We start from the raw sequence: 21438 nt of genomic DNA on the forward strand, positions 1-21438 counted from the left end.
GTAAATTATAATCCATCCAAAAGTTTGACCAAATAACCAGTAATACATGTTATTTAGACCACAAGGAAGTGTTTTGAATGTAGGAAAACATTTTAATATGACCCTTTCAAGTGACTATAATACAGCTATTTTTTTTAATAATACAGTTTCCCCATGTAGTATTGAAAAACGTTGTTGTCAGGATCTCAATAATCATGGAGAAATATGGCTCATACTTAACAAAAATACAAGCAATATCACATAGTATTGTTAACAAATAGGTACTAGCAATGTTGTACTCGTGTTGCATCTCCCCTCTGTATCTCTCCAACACAATGGTTATGCCAATGCTCCAGTGTGGGTGACCCCTGTGTTCACCTGATAGCTTAAAGACAACCATCTTGTTGTATAAATGTAAAGAACTGGCAACAAACAACATAGTTTAAAATAGTTACTCATTCCACATTGGTTTTTGCTGATGTTTTCTTCATTACGCTTGACCTCCAGGTGTTGTCTCTTTAAAACAGTTTCACAGACGCTGCTGAAACTAAAATTTATATTAATACCTTTAGGAAGCAATTAAGTGCATTTAATGAACCAGGGTATTTTGATTGTTAGACCAAGGTGAACGGTTTTCAATTAATTGCGTAATGAAGCAAATGCTCACTTAATGTGTGCTCTATCTCTCTCTCTCTCTGTGTATTATGGTTTGTATCAGATCATATATGATGGATAGATGTGTTTTAGGTTTTAGGCAGAAGTCAATAGTGCAGCCTATTGTTAATAATGATGGGCCTTGAAAACTATTTTATCTTTACAATTATGTCACCATTTTTAATCTTCGCTGGCCCATGCACACCTTTAAATGCATCCTTTAACTGTAACACACACCCACAAAGTCTCCAATTAGCCCAACACTGTTTCCACTCTCGGAATGACCTCATGCATCTTTCTGTCCAACTCCACTCGGCTAATGATAATGACAGTTGTGTGTTTGCGTGTGTGTACTTGTGCGGGCCACTGCACTCCTGCAAGTGTAAATGTATTTAGATTTGCCTCATGATCCAGGATATGTCGTAACACATAGCTGAGGCAGACAATCAACTATTTCCAGCTAAATGACAGTTCGCTCATTAAGCTGTAGCAGCGAATGTTGCTCTAATTTAGCATGAAGCCGGATAAGTCCCCTGTTGCTGTTTGTGACCTTCACCTTCCTGGAATGCATGCTTATAAGGCGGTTGGTTAATTTAATTCTTGTAAGTGACTGTGATGAGATAGGTGATGAGCTTCTGTCGGCCTTGGAGCAAACATTTAATGACAAGCAAACTACTTGCTGTAATTATAGTAAGGGCCGATCAACTTTTTAAATGTATCACTTTGGCTTAAACTGCTAACAACTTATATATAGCCACACTTACAAATTGGATTTACCGTATTTACTTGTCCTTAATTTACATTATAGCCAATACAATGACTGGCTATCAGCATCAGAATTTTATGTGCAGATTACATTCAATTGAAACATTGCTTTCACATCAACAGGCCTCTTTTTGATTGTTGAAGACATCCTTAGTTAAACATTTTAGTTGCAAGTTTCTCTTTTTAAGCCCCTGGAAGTTGGGCTGTCACAGTTATGTTGATTTTGCTGCTTGTATCTAAGGGTGTGACTTACAGGCATGGTACAAGGTTTACTTTCTGTAAACTTGCAGAATAATACATGGGTCACGGTTTTAGGTTCTGTTTCGGTGGGTTTTTTGGGTGTACATTTTTTTTTTCCTCTCAAAGTTCATTCTTTATTTTGAGGTGGGTAGTTACACGCTACATTTACCCCGTTTTCGTGATCGTCATTTGTCAGCGAGCCTTCTTCCGGCAGGCACTATCACATGACTCTGATTTGCCAATCCAACATAAGCTTTAGTGACGTTTGATTGCATTCCGCTAATTAAACCAGAGTTTGGCATTTTTCCTCGCTAAGACTAGCAAACTGGTGGCAGTGTTAATGTTGTTGACTAAAAATGTTTGTCTTAGTTATTGTCAACAATATATTTTCCCTGACTAAAATAGGACGCTAACGAATCACAACAAATGCACATTGATGAAAACAATGACCAAATTAATTGAAAATTTAGTCGACGAAAATATAAACGAGACAAAAATGTTGACTTAAACAAAATCCAACCATATTTAATTTTGTCTTTAGGCGGATGGGACAAGTTAGGAATCCATCCAATCACAGTAGCATGTAGAAGAGGGGCGGGGGTAAATCATGGTGGGGATCCAATTACAACTGTGTCTGTAGAAATGTTCACATTCCAGCCAACAAGAATTCCAATTGTAACTAGATGAAACATGTTGCAATAATTTGTATATGAATTTAATGTTTTACACAGGCACACTCACATCAATTACACATGTAGTCCAAGAACCATTGAAAAAAATTTACTAAATAAATCAGAAGTTACTCACAAGTTACTCAATACTTGAGTAGTTTTTTCACAGAATACTTAATCGCGGCAAGTGCAGCGACCACCCTTGTAACGTGCCGAAATGCCCTAAAAAATTGATCAGCATTGACAGCAAGAACATGCAATGACCACCCTTAACTTTTTACTTGTTAATGGACATTTGTAACATAATTGTTTCGTTTAATAAATTGATAAAAACACCCCGACATTACTTTTTTTCTTACATTTTCAACTGTTTAAGACATTGCATAATTACTGTTAATCGGTATAAATAACATGGCCGCAGCCATTTTGGAAGCATGTGTCAAAAGTTTAACCGACAACAAGAAAAGCCGAGTTGTTCCGAGATTTTCCAAGAGATACAGTAGTTGCATCAGGGTCTGGAAGGACGTCAGTTGTTTGGTGAATTTAGGTCAGACAGCTCTCAAAACGCAGAGTAAGGAACGAATCAAAAAAGGAAAACACGAACAATTGCAGGCTGTTGGGAAAAAAGGTAGCAAGCTACACAACTTCTTTAGGTAGGTTGATTTCATAGTTTAAATGGAGTGCATATGTGTGTGTGTGTGTGTATATATATATATATATATATATATATATATATATATATATATATATATATATATATATATATATATATATATATATATATATATATGTATGTATGTATGTATGTATGTATGTATGTATGTATGTATATATATATATATATATATATATATATATATATATATATATATATATATATATATATATATATATATATATATATATATATATATATGCTTTGGCGCCCCTGCCTTGTAAGAAAATAATGCTGAAGTATTTATTTTGATATCCACTCTTTACTTTTACTTGAGTTATAGTATTATTTTAAAGTAACGGTACACTTACTTCAGTAAATTTTATGGGTACTCTACCCACCTCTGCTTGTCAGTAAAAACTGCATTTTGCAGTAAATATCAGTAGTCGACTGAATACTATAAGACTTTTTTTTCAAGTTAACATTTACCAAAGAACACTTTCAAATGGTAAATAGCTTTTTATTCCTTGATTACTTATAAACATCAGTGACTATTTATCCCAAGTGGGCAGCGCGGTGGACCCAGGGTTTAGTGCGTGTGCCTCACAATAAGAAGATTCTAGCTTTCTGTGTTGAGTTAGCATGTTCTCTGCGTGACTGCGTGGGTTCCCTCCATGTTTTCCTGCTTTCTTCCCACCTCCAAAGACATGCACCTGGGGATAGGTTGATTGGCAACAATAAATTGGCCCTAATGTGTGAATGTGAGTGTGAATGTTGTCTGTCTATCTGTGTTGGCCCTGTGATGAGGTGGCGACTTGTCCAGGGTGTACCCCGCCTTTCGCCCAAATGCATCTCGGATAGGCTCCAGCCACACCCGTGACCACAAGAGGGACAAGTGGTAGAAAATGGATGGTTTGGCGAACAGTTTGGCAAACAACCATTCACCTATTGTCTGCTTATTGTTCTGACTTCCCTTCGTCTCAGATTGCCTTGTTCCAAGAGAAGAATGTCCACTAACAAGTTGTTTTACCCCCAAGCAGGCCAACAATCCATTGGCATGCAGGAAGGTTGTTTACCAGCCACACCAAAAGCAACAAAAACAAACTTATTGCTGGTTCTAACTTGACGTCCTATCTGAACAGCATGTACTCAAACTCAGGCACATGGTGGACAAACAAGAGTCAGACAAGCAAGAAGTCAATTAAAAGTAGGGTAAAAATGCCATATATATGCATAGAGAGTGGTGTGGCTCAGATGGTAGAGCGGTCATCCAGAAACTTGACATCCATACACCCACACAGGATGTGTGTGGCAGGGCTTCCTTGTAAAGCGTTTTTTCATCTCAATGGGATTCATAGGCAAATAAAGGTTAACAAATTGCATTGTTCTTGCCTGTGGACATGGTTCCAATGGGGATTATGGTAAAAGTTATTTTAGAGGGCCCCAACCAAGACGGGCATCCCTTCCGGGTGCCCGTCTTGGTTGGGGCCTGCTGGGTCTGGTCCCTGCGTCTACTGTGGTGGCTTGGTGCTGCAGGGTATTCCGAGGTGCTGCGAGTCGGCCAGTTGTTGGGTTAGCGACCTTGTGTGTCAGCATGTCTGTGATCTTCTTTTAATTCTTTTATTTTTTTATTTTTTATTTTTATTTTTTTTTAATAAATAGATTTAATTATTTATTTATTCTTTTTTTAAATTGTTTTAAATATATTTTATTAATATTATTATTATTATTATTATTATTATGTATTTATTTATTTTATTTATTTATTCCCCTACCTCAGGGGGGGGACTCGGCGGGGCGGTTGCTGGTTGTTCCATCTCCATCGTTGGGGTCCCTGCGGGTGGGGTGGGTGGTTCCTGTGGCCCCGTGCTGGGTGGTCCTGTGGCGGCCGGCTTGGGTGGGGTGGCCGTGGGCTGGCCTCGCCGCGCTCTCCGGGGGTGGGGGGGGGGGCTCGTGGGGGCCCGGTTGCCGGTGGGGCGGGGGCGGTCTTCCCGTCCGGTTGCGGGGGATCTCCGGGCCCCTCGGGCGGGGCGTCCCGCCTTTCTGTCCGTGTGGGGTGTGGTCTCTCGCTGGCTTGGGGTCTGGCTGCCCCCTGTTTTTCTTCTTGCCTTGTCCTCTGCCGGGTGCGTCTGTCTGCGGCCTGCTGCTGGCCCTTGTGGGCGGCACGGTGGGCCAGGCTCTGGGGTTCCTGTCGCTGTCCGGCTTGGCTGCGTGGGGGCGGTGGCCCCTGGTTCCCTGGGCACCACACCTACTGTTTGTGGGATGGGCTCTCGGGGAGGCTGGGGCCGTACTCTGGCTCCCGCACACACTGGGAGTCAAATGTATTGTACATGCAAATTCACATATACTCACACACATACAGACATACATAGGTACCTACGCTCCCACATACATATACAAATAAATACAGTACATATTTACACACTCAAAGTTCGTACATCCACACGCACATTCATTATACAAACATACTGTATACACATACTGTACATATACATTCACTGTAAAAACATACATATACACATACTGTACATATACACTCACTGTACAAACACACACATACACATACTACACATACATTCACTGTACAAACACACACATACATATACTGTACATATACATTCACTGTACAAACACACATATACACATACTGTACATATACATTCACTGTTCAAACACACATACTGTATACACATACTGTACATATACATTCGCTGTACACACATATACACATACTGTACATATACATTCACTGTACAGGCACACATATACACATACTGTACATATACAAGTACATATGCACACATACACTCATGCACATAATCACGTTTCATCAAACATATATTAACGTTGTTGCCCTAGGGTAAACTGGGTATAACACATGGCACACTGACAAAGCTTAACCTATTGTTACTATAACAATCTACAAGGTTAATGTAGGTTGCTTCTCTTTCTTCCCCTCCATTTTTCTGCATTCTTTCGTATCTCAAGTTATCATTACGTATATGTATTGTTGCATTTGAACAATTGTATTGTTGATAATAAAGGTAAAGTACTGGTATTGTTTATTATCAATAGCACTATTTCTATTGGTATTCATATTGCTCCATTTTTAGTGTAATAATGCTCATTGTCATTTCTGTATTTTTTTTTAAATTTTCGCTAACTGCTTATTTGCTATTACTTTTACCATCATATTTGTACATGTCGTATTTGCTGATGTTGCTCTGTTGTTGTTGTTGTGTTTGCTGTTGTTGTTTTTGTCTCTCTGTCTAATCCCCCTCTTGTCCCCACAATTCCCCCCTCTGTCTTCCTTTTTCTCTCTTTCTATCCCCTCCTGCTCCGGCCCGGCTGCACCAAATGATAATATAAATACATTTAATAAAGTCAAAATACAAGTAAGGCAACAAGAGAAGTATCCTACACTTCTCTTTTGTAAAGTAAATCTGAACAGCCGATATGGGCATCTACATCTGCTATATGATTTGCCCGAGAAGCTGGGCAGGACATTATTTAAAAAAAAAAAAAAAAGAAAAAAAAAAAAGTTATTTTAGAGTATCTAAGATAGTCCATTATAAAGTAAAACAGTTAGAATAAACAAAAGCGCAGAGGAAGTTTCTGCTGTGTTAAAAGCCTGTCACTCATCAAGTGGAGCCGAGTCAACAACACGGCCATGTTACCAGAGGCCACTTTGTGAATGTTTGTATGAACTTAAAATAAACTGCTTTCAAAAATATACTTTTTAACATTTTTGTATGCTCCATATGAGCTGTTTTTTTAAGGAAACTTCCACATATAATAGATGTGTGCGTTGTTTTTGTTTACTGTGTAAACATAATGCCTCAAAGTTTATCATCAAGAATACCTCAATAAAGATAATTAATTCACTAAATTAATAGATTGTATCTGGATATTGCTAAATATTGTTGAAAACTAATCATTGCTGAACATCAGTAAACATCAGTTTATGTCGTGAAGATCCAGGAGGAAAATGTGACTGGTGGATTATAGCTGTATTAACACAGTATTATCATGAACCTTGCTCGCAAATACAGAGGCTGTCGTTATTTCCACAGGCGTTTTGAACATGGCCTATTTCAAACCGCCAATACCTCCACAAAACATTGTACATGTTCCCGCGGTTCTCAGGGTTTTATGCCGGATGAGTGACGAATGACTAGTTGTTGTGCCCTATGTTAATAGGGTCTTTGGCCTGAGCACGGCGAAGCGCCGAACCGCTATCCAAACCATGAACGCCCCTTAAGTCATATGGTTGCAACCCAGCAATGGTGACATTTAAAGGGTAACTGCACTTCTTTTGAAATTTTGCCTACCGTTCACAATGAAACACATGACAATTTTTTGTATTTTTTTTTAATGCATTCTAACCTGTTAATAAAGGTCCGCTTACAGCTTTGCCAATGGGGAGTCCTCTGTTTCGCCCATAAAATCCAAAAAATAACCATTCAAAAATCGACAACAATACTCCATTTCCATTTTGTAATGTGAATATTAACCAAGTATTTCTTAGTGATGTTGTTATTATAAGCGGAAACTATTTATAGCGGCGCTGTGATCACAAGCCTGTGTACAATTTCGACATAATCGACTGGCGAGGTGTTTCGCTTTCTTGCTTCCTGGAAGTTTATTGTAGGTCATAAATCATGCATCTCACCTGGACAGAAGAAGTCTGAGGACGTATTCGACAAGTTAGTACATTTTGACAGCCATGTAGGACCCGGAAATGGCGAGAATGACACGAAAATGATCAAAATACGTAAATATTAAATCTTATTATAAATGTGCCCGTTACTACATTACATAGACACAGTGTTGGGTTAGTTACTGAAAACCAGTAACTAGTTATAGTTACTAGTTACTTCATTTCAAAAGTAACTCAGTTACTAACTCAGTTACTTACACCAAAAAGTAATGCGTTACTTTGAAAAGTAACTATTTAGTTTAGTTCTTTTTTTTTTAAAGCTCCCATTAATGCCCTTTAGCCTTCATTTCAGTACTGTTATTGCACTGCAGAATAATACAATGTGTTGATCAACTTGACATGCATTTGCATCACTGAACTCTGCTAAGCAATGTGGTCTACATACAACACACAAAGACAAAGATATGTTACAAAGGCCAATTTGTTTCAGGCCAGAACAAATTGACAAAACTATTTTAAATAGCTGCAACATAACATACATAAGTAACAAACAGCATAATAACAACATAGCTGTAAACCAAATAAGTACTTTAACTTTATTTTTACATACACAAAGCCTAACCAGGCATTTTTTCCTCAAAGAATTCTGACACAAAATCATGTCTGAAGCTCAGAACACTCTACACATTTCCCCAGTTTTAGTTTAGAGATAAGGAAAGATTGGCCTGGCCCACTAGGATCCCTCTTTATGTTTGTGAACTTTATAGTCTATACATTTAGAGTGATGTGATAGTCAAACACTCTAGAAGTCTAGGATGAAAGAGTATATAAGAGAATTGACAGCAACGTTCCCTCTAAGGTGCGCGCCTGTGCAATTGCGCACTGCTCAATCGTCCTCTGCGCACGGCAAATCTATGCCACGCACAAAATCAAATAAAAAAATAAGCGCATAACAATTTTCAACACGACACAAACACGACAGAGAAAACAGTTTTTGTCATCATTGTTCAAATATTGTAACGTCTGTCGAGACGCTTTGAGGACATGAATTCCATCCAAAACATTAGTAAAAAAAATTATATCTAGCAAAAGTGGTCATTTTCTGCAGTATAAACCAGACCAAAAGCAACTTTGTTAGATCAACAGCAGCCGCTCGCTCTTTCTCACTTGCGCCAACACATGCACATATGGCACTTAGCCAGTGATGCGTTTACAGCCACACAAAAAGTCGGACAACTCCAACACCACACATAAAGTGTAATTCCAGGTCGTTACACTATGATTTACCAATCAAATGTGTGCTTATTCTAGTGTCATTTATTAGGAATCTTAATTTATAAATATTAATCATGAAATGCTATTAGTATATTAAATAAATACTCATAAAAATATATTTTTTACAAACAGGAAGTTGCAGGAATGTACACATGATCCCCTGCTTACATCTCATTGTGCAACATGTGAATGTTTTAATGGGAACTAAATGCAATGTCTGAAAGGGGTACAAATTATTTCCAAAGCAGGACCTCCACCCAGACAAACAATACAAGTACACAGTCCATGAAAAACAATATTTGTTGTTATTATCATTGTAAGTGGGCCTAAACACTTATATTAGAAATGGAAATGACTGCTGTCATTTGATTATAATAATAAGAGAATGTTGTATGTCTATCTGTGTTGGCCCTGCGATGAGGTGGGGACTTGTCCAGGGTGTACACCGCCTTCCGCCAGAATGCAGCTGAGTTTGGCTCCAGCGACCCCGAAAGGGACATGCGGTATAAAATGGATGGATGGATGGAGATGTAAGTTGTTATTTAGTCAGGTTTGGGACAGGTGTGCTGCTGGTGTAGCCACAGTGTGCACGTGTGATGTTGCTCACATGGGCTCAACTGAATGCTCACGGACTTTTTGCGTTTGCTCACACATGAACAATTAGAGGGAACATTGATTGACAGAGTGTGTACCTTCAGTGCTGAATGATGAACAGAGGCATAGTTAATCCTTAAGTGGTGGAGGGAAAGTGGCATCGGAGTCTCTGTCTCTCTTTACTAGCTACGTCGAAGCATGTTGCTTATGTAGCTTGTTGCAGCACTCAGCAGATTTGAATTGCTGTTTTGGGCAGTAGATGGGATCTTTGATCCAAAGCACAATTTACATTGAACTAAAATGTTATTTTCTTTGTGCTCGACAAAAGAATAGTAGTGAAAATATCTCCAACAAACTCGACTGCAGCTCCCCCATAATCAGACACGCCCCCGCCCCCCTCCTCTCTCTCCCCCCACACTCAGACACACACACAGAGCGCACGTCTCTCTTCTCCGGTTTGTGACACAAGAAGAATCAGAACTACGACACTAACACACTTTATACTACATTAAAAGTAATGTAAAATAACGCAGTAACGCATCATGTAGTAACGGTAACTGAGTTACTGAAAAATAAAAAAATAACGCGTTAGATTACTAGTTACCGCCAAAACTAACGGCGTTACAGTAACGCGTTACTTAGTAACGCGTTAGTCCCAACACTGCATATACAGTATATTTACATCATGTATATAAAACCTCGGTGGAGGTGTTTGGATGTTTTTTAAGGGCTTTATAGGTGGAATAGAGCGGCTCCCATAGGCTCCATTGTAAGCTGACTTTTGATCGCACTTATTTAATATTTAGAATGCAAAAAAATATATCATCCATTGTCATTTCTCTCATAATGATTGTGAACGATAGGCAAAATAAAAAAATACAAATGCAATTCCCCTTTAATGTACCTAATGTAATGCAATTAGTTCAATTAATAATGATAAAACATTGGTTAACTAGCTTATAGATTATGAGCAAATGTCTATCCCTGTTGATTTGTCTTCCAGCTTGTAGCTCTGAATGGGGGTTCTATCAAATCCAATTAATGATAAACAGGTGATTCCCTGAAGAGAAGTTGTAGTCACAGTAAAGTGTCCTCTTGGGTATCGTGTGATAGTTACAACAATAAGGTCGGGTTATCTATGCCTTTACAGTAAGTAGTGGCTCATTTTCAATGCAGATGGGATAGATAATGGTATAATCTGTGTGTTCATAGTTGGACTTCACAGCAGGAAGATGTGATGTAACTCACCTCTGACTTTATTAAAAATATAGGTGGCACGGTACAGAGCTGCGTGCTGACATTATCTATAAACACACAACCCTTAGGCGTAAAAATCCATAATATCACTAAACTAATGTTTTATTCCATCCTATATTGCATTGTAACACAGACTATAAAAATGGGACCCATTACCTCCCTGCTTGGCACTCAGCATCAAGGGTTGGAATTGGGGGTTAAATCACCAAAAATTATTCCCGGGCGCGGCTACGCTGCTGCCCACTGCTCCCCTCACCTCCCAGGGGGTGATCAAGGGGATGGGTCAAATGCAGAGGACAAATTTCACCACACCTTGTGTGTGTGTGTGTGTGTGTGTGACAATCATTGGTACTTTAACTTGAACTTTAACTTAACTGACAATTCTGGTAGTTGCAATAGCAGCATGTTGGGTGGACCATATGCAATTAAAATTTCAAAACATGCTGGGCTTTAGTTGTTGTATCAAATGTTTTTCTGTTGTGATTACAGAGGGAGTGTGTGAAATCTGGCTAACCAGTGAAGACACGGGAGCGTATGGTCGAGATATCGGGACTGACCTGCCAACCCTGCTGTGGAGGCTGGTGGCAGAGATCCCTAAAGGGGCCATGCTAAGGCTGGGCATGACCAATCCACCGTATATCCTGGAACACCTCGAGGTATGACAATCCCAAACAACTACTGCTCAATAGTACCAAGAAATATTCTTATAGATTCTAAGACATTTCAAAAACTTAAACCAATTTACCAGTAGACAGCATTTGGTTCCCTGTTGTTTTGTACCTGTGGTTTATTGTTATCCCTTCCAGTGCACAAATATTGCTTTGTCTAGATTTCATAAACTAAATGCCTTTCTGTTTTGCTTAGCAAGCAGTATAGCTGCAAATCTCCATTCATTAGTGCAGTTCATTCTCTAATGAGTCAATTAAGGACCATTGTGTCCTCTTTAGTAGCCTCATTTTATCAGTCATTATTGCCTTCCCTAATGGAACAATGGACATTGTTATGCACTCTTTTGCTCTTCATTCAGTCTGCACTTCACCATGTGCCTGTCAGTCTGACTTACTATCATTTAAATCTTGAAGTTTTCATTCTCTTTGTCTATCTTGATTCATTTCTAAATCCATTGTCTATGTCTGCGAGTAGTAATGGCACATCATGTTTTCACCAGTTTCAATAGGCTTCCTAGCCTCTGCTTTTAAATAACGTAGTTTTAGGAGCAAGGGGAGGAAACGGAAACCAAAATACTCAATGGCGTGTTGGGGATAGGTTGATAATTTACTAATTTGTTGGAATTATTTACGTAAAGAACAAGATAACAGCCTCATACCAACAACACAGGTTGTGGTCAAACAATGTAACCATTTTAAATGTATATTAATGCATTCGGTTTTCAGCAACATCGAGGTCAACTCTATTCAATTTAAGTGTTTTGGGGGCTGGACTTCTTCCTTTGCTATTATTTTTAGTTTGTATATTCCAGAGAACCAGCATCCTCTGCATGGAAATTGAGTTTTTTGCAAATATTTTTGTCAGCATTAGATGCACTATTAGTTTTTTTTAACCCACTGCCAAAAAAGCTAGTCAAAGATCCGCTATATTTGACAGTGCTGTTTTTAGGAATATGCTGCAAGTTTTTTTTAACTCAACTCGTTGGATGGTTTGGTGTCCATCCTGGAAATCTTTAAACTACTGCTGTCAAATTATTATTTTTTAAAGATTTTAATCACTCTTTCTTATTTTATTTAGATTGATCATGATTAGTCACAGGGCATTGCATAATTTAAATCATTTTTTTTAACGACACTAGTCTTTGGACACATTCAGTTTTATTGTCAGAATGTCATACAGGAATTTTTTTTTAATGTTTTACTTGAATGCATGTAATTTATTTGTTCAGAACTTGATAACATGTATTAATTGACCTGATCGCTGACTGTATAACAACCCATACCATTGTTTTAGGTAAAGGTAAAGGAGCGTTGATAATGCCATGTTTTTTTTGTGATTAATCAAATTACTTATTTCATTATTTCTGACAGCCATACTTTAAGCCCAGTAAAGTTCAGTTTAGTTTTTATTATTATTTTGGTCTTGTTTAACATTTTGGAATGAGTCTAAAAAGATAATTAGTATAATTAGTAATTAGTATTAGTAATAATTATTGATGCTATGTGATGACTGATGTATAATATTTTCAATTACATTACGTTCATCTTAATTATAAATTATGCACTCTGGTCTAATTTGCAAAAGAGCCGTAGAGAAAATACATTGTTACTTGAGATAGGTATAATTTGCTAGTAACAAATCGGTACTTTAAAAACGGTGCCAATGCCTAAAAGGTGGCCAAACTGGCACTTAAAAAATGTAAAACATGCACATTTTCGTAACATTGAAGTTAAAACGCTCGGTAATTTCAATACTTCAATGATACAAATAAAATTATAACTAAGTAATACATTAAAAAAAATAAGAAATAATATAACAAATTGTCATAATTATTAGAGCAATACAGGTCATAGAGAACTTGCAAAAAACGATTTACTTGAGATGTAATGTTTGATGCTCAAAATTCTGGGCCCTTGTTCTTGAATACAACATTGCTCGCCGTAACAGTCGTTGGTGCATAATGAGAAAGTGTTGTGTTGTTGTTGATGTGGCTACTGGCTAAGATAGCGCTGCGGTGCTAACAGCGATAAGGGGGCTGCTGTTGGCATATTAAAGTCGGCAATAAAGTTTAAAAAGAGCGTCTGACTCTGTGTAATTCTGTCAGGACGCTACGTCCTCATTGTTTTTCTTTTCTTTATACTTTCTTGTGTAGTCTTTATACTGTAAAATTATAGGTGTTCATCTCTGAGGAAATTCATTATAAAATGTAGAATAGCAAATTAAAAAGGGAGAAAGGGAGGACATTGAGGGCTCTAGACAGGGAATCTTAACCTAGAAAAAAGAGAAACAACTTCACAACATTTATGCATTTGAATCAAACAACCAAAGATGATTAGAAATGAGGGCAGAAGTGTAAAAAAAAAACTTTGGATGTAGGCCCGGGGATAGATACGAGGGGTAAAGACGAGTGGGAACAGAGCTGTGGGATGTAGCAGTGGAGGTTGTAATTAACCAGGGGTTAATGGAGGTGGCTAATTGTCCCCCACATGTATAGGTAGGTTTCTGCTTGGCTACATTACAATTAAAAACCACCCTCCTAATGATAGGGAATAACAATTAACCGATAATTAGAAATATGCTTGGATGACACACAAGCTTGCTCTCTGTGCGTATGTTAAGAATAATTTCATATGCTACCAGCCCTTTTATTGTTAATGTCCATGCATTACACTGAATTGTATCTCTTTTCTTTTTCATTCCTCAGTCAATTAACCTACATAAGAAAAGATAAGAGTCATCTTCTTTAACTTATCATTGCCTTTTGTTGCTCTTGCCCCCCATTTACCCTGATCCCAGTCCCCTTTAACCCTCACTTCACTTCTTGATTTCCCACTCACTTCCACATTGTTTCTTGACCTACTTGGAAGCCTCATATATGATTATTTAAAGGCCAATATGGTGTTATCTTTGTTATTTGAGGGGACATACATTAGTATTGTAATTGCACACTGTAGTTGACTGCCATGAAGCTGGGATCGATTCCTACTGAATTCTTCCAATCTACACATTTGATCTGAACGTTAACGTATCCTGGGAGTATTCTGCGCATACATCCTTAGGATCTAAGTGAAAAACATGAAATACATGTTTTAACACAAATACAAGGGTCAAAAGACGGTTATTTACAGTTGCTATGTGATTGACCGAAGACCATTCTTGGATGTAGTCAGCATTTTACTGTGAGTCAGCTGGGATAGGCTCTAGCCCCTGTTTTGACTCTACGCAAGGTGACCATTACAGAAAAAAGATTGGGTTTACTTGTTGTGACTTTATATAAAGGCATTTAGAATTATACATTATGCCCCGTATAATGCTCATACCAATGATCTGTTCATAATGAGTAATTTTCTTAAACTACATGATATAATCCAATACAGTAGCCTTCAAGTTATGTTTATGGGGGGACGGCGTGGCGAAGTTGGGAGAGTGGCCGTGCCAGCAATCTGAGGGTTACTGGTTCAATCCCCACCTTCTACCATCCTAGTCACGTGTGTTGTGTCCTTGAGCAAGACACTTCACCCTTGCTCCTGATGGGCCTGGTTAGCGCCGTACATGGCAGCTCCCGCCATCAGTGTGTGAATGTGTGTGTGTGTGTGAATGGGTGAATGTGGAAATAGTGTCAAAGCGCTTTGAGTTCCTTAAAAAGGTAGAAAAGCGCTATACAAGTACAACCCATTTACCATTTACCATTTATGGCCTCACAAAGGGCTCTACCTGCAAATATACAGAGTCTGCTTTCACTCAGAAATGGTCCACATGAACTCAGGGGTGTATTGAAATTCAAACATAACATGATAAATTCCACATTCAAGGCTCAAACGTTATCTATAGCGGGGGTGAAAATGTGGGACAATGTGAGCGGAGAAATTAAACTGTTTTCTAGCCTAAAAGTGTTCAACCTTGCGGTAAAAAATGTGTTGTTTGGAAACTATCAAAAACATGACTAGTTGTTTGGACTATCTCAACTGTGGAACACAGGTGCAAAAGAACTCACTGTGGAATAAGGGACATAACACACCAGACAAGGCTTCAGAAGACGAAAGATACCCAGGCAATATGGAGCTAATCTACCGGTTGCTCAATGCTATTGACAAAAAAAACAAAAAAAACATGTCATTTTCATCCATTATCATATATTATACTTTTTCTGAAAGTGTCACGTATCCATCAAATCTGCTGTTGAAACTTGGACTATAAAACCAACATATATATCCAGCATATAAGATGATTGTAAATTAGGGGTGGGACTTGGATAAGCATTCTTGCTTTTTTCCCGTATCCCTTTTTGGTGGGTGCCGTTGCATGTCTGTCAAATTACAAAGAGTGATGAAGTGTTGCTATATATGTCTGTCTGCCGGAATAAATACATTAATTCATTCATTCAGTGGAACTTTCAAATGAAAACACAAAAACTATGCCTTAAAAGTCACACAAAAAGTTGATTGTGCAACCCCGAAATGTCCGAATCTGCTCCTCAGTATTACAAGTGCTAGTGTATCCTTACTTTTAAGACGAGAATGATACTGTATGTACAGTAGAGAGCCTGGCAGTTTTTGACATTGCATATCATGGGGTTTAAAAATGCAGCACTCTGGTCTAATTTGCAAAAGAGCTGTAGAGAAAATACATTGTTACTTGAGATAGGTATAATTTGCTAGTAACAAATCAGTACTTTAAAAACGGTGCAGATGCCTAAAAGGTGGCCAAAATGGTACTTAAAAAATGTAAAACATGCACATTTTCGTAACATTGAAGTTAAAACGCTCGGTAATTTCAATACTTCAATGATACAAATAAAATTATAACTAAGTAATACATTAAGTAAGTAATACAGGGAGCAGCTAGAGATCGTTCACTATGGCAGAAACATGCTGAGGCTTTCGTCCAGCAGTGGACTGACAATGGCTGATGATGATGAATACATTAAAAAATAAGAAATAATATAACAAATTGTCATAATTATTAGAGCAATACAGATCATAGAGAACTTGCAAAAAACGATTTACTTGAGATGTAATGTTTAAAGCTCAAAATTCTGGGCCCTTGTTCTTGAATACAACATTGCTCGCCGTAACCGTCGTTGGTGCATAATGAGAAAGTGTTGTGTTGTTGTTGATGTGGCTACTGGCTAAGATAGCGCTGCGGTGCTAACAGCGATAAGGGGGCTGCTGTTGGCGTATTGAAGTCGGCAATAAAGTTTAAAAAGAGCGTCTGACTCTGTGTAATTCTGTCAGGACGCTACGTTACTTAAAAGACGTTACTTGTACAATAACACTGCCATGCTTTTGTTGCAGGTGGCTGAATCTGCAGTCACTTAGCACTGAAATAAGGTACTAGTAGTTTCTTCTTTTTTTAGTTTGGTTACTACCGTGTAAATCAGTACCGGTACCATCTCTGATCAATACATACGAAAGCGTAAGTGACCCTTTCAGAGTAAAATGTTTCAAAATAAGAGTCACCGCATAAATGTGCATGAACTGAAACAATTCTTAACATGTAGAACCAAATCTATTTGTGGCGGTCCACATTTTTTTGTGGCTGGCTGCCACAAATAATTTGAGGTCGGCCCATAATGCATTATGGTTATTTGTCAAAGTTTAATATTTGTTTCTCTTTTACAAATTCTAACTCTTTCTAATTGTTCTTTCACTATCTATTCATCAGTACTTTTTAATCTTTATTTCCCCCCATAATGGCGGTAATGACTGCAATTCGAACGATTTTGTGATCAAGGCCAATCGTTGATCTACCTGTCGTATTAAGTGAAGGCCAAATTACACTTTGCGCTCTATTCATTTGAAGAACACCAGCACTTATGCAGTAGAGCAGCTTCATAGCCAATGGCTATGATTGAAGCTGAAAATTCTACGTAACCTCTTCGCTTTCCCTGAAAAGTTCACCAATCCGAGCGCACTTGCACACATTTTTCAGTGCTCTGTCTCCCTCTGACACCCAAGAACATGCAATTTCCTCTCATGTACTGCCTGTTTTTTTCTTCCTTTCTGTCAGACAACCTCAGTACCATTTGCTGATTGGAGCAGTTACAGGCCCAGTCGACTCTCATGGTCCTCTGCTCTCTGACATTTTAGTTGATTGCGTTGAGCAATCAGCGGTTCCTTTTAGAGTAGTTTTAAGTAAAATGCCACATTTTTGTTCTTCACATTTCTGGCATTTTTACACCTTGCACTTCATATTTTTTCATCCTTCATCCCTGCTCTCCATCCTACCCACCTATTTATAACTTGCTAAATGGCTGTCAGAGGTGCACCAGTCTATCTTTTGATGGTGTAAGTTGTCTGTGTGCACACGTGATGATACCTGTGCGGCTTGCTTTTGCAAGCCTGCGTGTGATTGAATTGACCACGCGAGCAGCAAATGAGGTGTGAAAGTAGCCTCGTACGTAGCAATCAGCCAGGCTGAGATGAATGAAATCATGCTTGTCCATTAAACATTCTCCTCTCAGCTCTTCCAGGTTTGACCAGAGATCTATTAGATATGCCGCTCACACACTCCACACTGAGTGATGTGCAATAGTGGACTTACGCTGTAACTGTGCATGCAAGAAGGGTTTACTTAACATTTCGCTCTGCCTAATTGAACAAAAACTTGATCACTTTCAAGCAATCTACTGCTTTAAACCATTAAGTCCAATGAGTCATAATGTCGTTAACACATTGTATAATGAAGGAATTCTTCAAATCTACACATTTAATCTGAAAGTGCTCGAATCCTGGGTGTATTCTGTGGATACATCCTTAGGATTTAAAGGCCTACTGAAACCCACTACTACCGACCACGCAGTCTGATAGTTTATACATCAATGATGAAATCTTAACATTGCAACACATGCCAATACGGCCGGGTTAACTTATAAAGTGCAATTTTAAATTTCCCGGGGAACTTCCGGTTCAAAGCGCCTTTGAGGATGACGTATGCACGTGACATAGCCAGTAGAACACAGGTATGGCTTCCCCATTGAAGCCAATACGAAATAGCTGTTTTCATCTCATTATTCCACAGTATTCTGGACATCTGTGTTGGTGAATCTGTTGCAATTTGTTCATTGCATTATGGAGAAAGAAGCTGAGCAAGCAAAGAAGAAAGTCGGTGCGAAGCGGAGTATTTTGCGAGGGAAGTCAGCAACACAACACAGGCGGTGTTTCATTGTTTACATTCCCGAAAGATGCAGTCAAGATCGAAGAACTCGGACAATAGAGACTCTTACCTGGAGGACTTTGACTTCGTTAACAGACGCAGACGCGATACCGTGAGTACGCTTCCAAACATTTGATCGCTTGTTATAACTAGCTCGAGCTAGTAGCTAGGAGTTAGGAGCTAGCATAACAAACACCTAGGATTAATTTGTGGCATGTTAAATATAAGCCTGGTTGTGTTGTGGCTAATAGAGTATATATATGTCTTGTGTTTATTTACTGTTGTAGTCATTCCCAGCTGAATATCAGGTCCCACCCACGCGCTTCCAAACATTTGATTGCTTGCCCGTATGTGCGTGTCATGTACGTAACTTTGGTTAAATATATAAGCTTTATGAACCTTGGGCTAGGTGAACGGTTCTTTGGGCTGAGTGAGTGTGTGTGTTGTGCAGGTGTTTGAATTGTATCGGCGGGTTATATATACGGGATCCCGTCCATATTACCCGCTCGAGCTATAACTAGCTCGAGTTAGTAGCTAGTAGCTAGGAGCTAGCATAACAAACACCTAGGTGTTTTAGTGTGGGATTAATTTGTGGCATATTAAATATAAGCCTGGTTGTGTTGTGGCTAATAGAGTATATATATGTCTTGTGTTTATTTACTGTTGTAGTCATTCCCAGCTGAATATCAGGTCACCCCTGGCTCTCACAGCATCTTCCCTATCTGAATCGCTTCCACTCCCCACTAGTCCTTCACTTGCACTTTACTCATCCACAAATCTTTCATCCTCGCTCAAATTAATGGGGAAATTGTCACTTTCTCGGTCCGAATCTCTCTCACTTCATGCGGCCATCATTGTAAACAATAGGGAACTTTGCGTATATGTTCAATTGACTACGTCACGCTACTTCCGGTAGGGGCAAGCCTTTTTTTATCAGATACCAAAAGTTGCGATCTTTATCGTCGTTGTTCTATACTAAATCCTTTCAGCAAAAATATGGCAATATCGCAAAATGATCAAGTATGACACATAGAATAGATCTGCTATCCCCGTTTAAATAAAAAAAAATCAAACCCACTACTACCGACCACGCAGTCTGATAGTTTATACATCTATGATGAAATCTTAACATTGCAACACATGCCAATACGGCCGGGTTAACTTATAAAGTACAATTTTAAATTTCCCGCTAAACTTTCGGTTGAAAACGTCTATATATGATGACGTATGCGCGTGACGTCAATCGTTGAAACGGAAGTATTGGTACCCCATTGAATCCAATACAAAAAAACTCTGTTTTCATCTCAAAATTCCACAGTATTCTGGACATCTGTGTTGGTGAATCTTTTACAATTTGTTTAATGAACAATGAAGACTGCAAAGAAGAAAGTTGTAGGTGGCATCGGTGTATTAGCGGCTGGCTGTAGCAACACAACCAGGAGGACTTTGACTTGGATAGCAGACGCGCTAGCCGACGCTAGCCGCCGACCGCACGGATGATCGGGTGAAGTCGCGCTAGCCGGCGACCTCACCTTGACTTCCTCCGTCTCCGGGCCGCCGACCGCATCTATGATCGGGTGAAGTCTTTCGTCGCTCCGTCGATCGCTGGAACACAGGTGAGCACAGGTGTTGATGAGCAGATGAGGGCTGGCTGGCGTAGGTGGAGCGCTAATGTTTTTATTATAGCTCTGTGAGGTCCCGTTGCTAAGTTAGCTTCAATGCCGTCATTAGCAACAGCATTGTTAAGCTTCGCCAAGCTGGGAATTATTAACCGTGTAGTTACATGTCCATGGTTTAATAGTATTGTTGATCTTCTGTCTATCCTTCCAGTCGGGGATTTATTTATTTTGTTTCTATCTTCATTTGAGCCCGATGCTATCACGTTAGCTCAGTAGCTAAAGAGCTTCGCCGATGTATTGTCGTGGAGATAAAAGTCACTGTGAATGTCCATTTCGCGTTCTCGACTCTCATTTTCAAGAGGATATAGTATCCGAGGTGGTTTAAAATACAAATCCGTGATCCACAATAGAAAAAGGAGAAAGTGTGGAATCCAATGAACCCTTGTACCTAAGTTACGGTCAGAGCGAAAAAAGATACGTCCTGCACTGCACTGTAGTCCTTCACTCTCACTTTCCTCATCCACGAATCTTTCATCCTCGCTCAAATTAATGGGGTAATCGTTGCTGTCTCGGCCCGACTCTCTCTCGCTGCATTGTAAACAATGGGAAAATGTGAGGAGTCCTTCCTCCGGTGACGTCACGCTACTTTCGGTATAGGCAAGGCTTTTTTTTTATCAGCGACCAAAAGTTGCGACCTTTATCGTCGTTGTTCTCTACTAAATCCTTTCAGCAAAAATATGGCAATATCGCAAAATGATCAAGTATGACACATAGAATGGATCTGCTATCCCCGTTTAAATAAAAAAAATTCATTTCAGTAGGCCTTTAAGGGAAAAACATATAATACATGTTTTAACACATACACAAGGGTCAAAAGATGGGTATTCTGATGTTTCATGTTCAATTTAGTACACTGCTAAATGTAAAATCTTAGTATTATCTAGAATAAACTTTGTTTAAACCAGGGGTCTCAAACACAATTTACCTGTGGAGGCCGCTGACGGTAGAGTTAGGCTGGGCCCAACAAAGTATTAACTTCAATTCAACTTCAAGAATCACATTTTAACCACGTGATCTAATATGTTAACTGCATCTACCAACAACTACCGTGACTCTGCTATGTTAGGGCTCAAGTCACTATACATGTAAAAATGTATGTAAACATAGTATATTTCAGGGTTTCCCCTACATACAATTGATTGTGGCGGCCCACCGTGGCAAAATAAAAGCTGCCACACCTTAAAT

General features: G+C 38.9%; 1 protein-coding gene across 4 annotated transcripts in view; it reads left to right on the top strand.

The window, feature by feature from the left end:
• cdkal1 (CDK5 regulatory subunit associated protein 1-like 1) overlaps positions 1-21438 on the top strand; it is a 600364-nt gene that overhangs the window by 312789 nt on the left and 266137 nt on the right. For all 4 annotated transcript variants that reach the window (XM_062063405.1, XM_062063406.1, XM_062063403.1 and 1 more), the window contains one exon: positions 11240-11406. In XM_062063405.1, coding sequence (XP_061919389.1) covers positions 11240-11406 — 167 coding nt within the window. The remainder of the gene's footprint in view (positions 1-11239; positions 11407-21438) is intronic.

The sequence above is a fragment of the Entelurus aequoreus genome, linkage group LG11, assembly GCF_033978785.1.
Source record: "Entelurus aequoreus isolate RoL-2023_Sb linkage group LG11, RoL_Eaeq_v1.1, whole genome shotgun sequence".
Classification (NCBI taxonomy): domain Eukaryota; kingdom Metazoa; phylum Chordata; class Actinopteri; order Syngnathiformes; family Syngnathidae; genus Entelurus; species Entelurus aequoreus.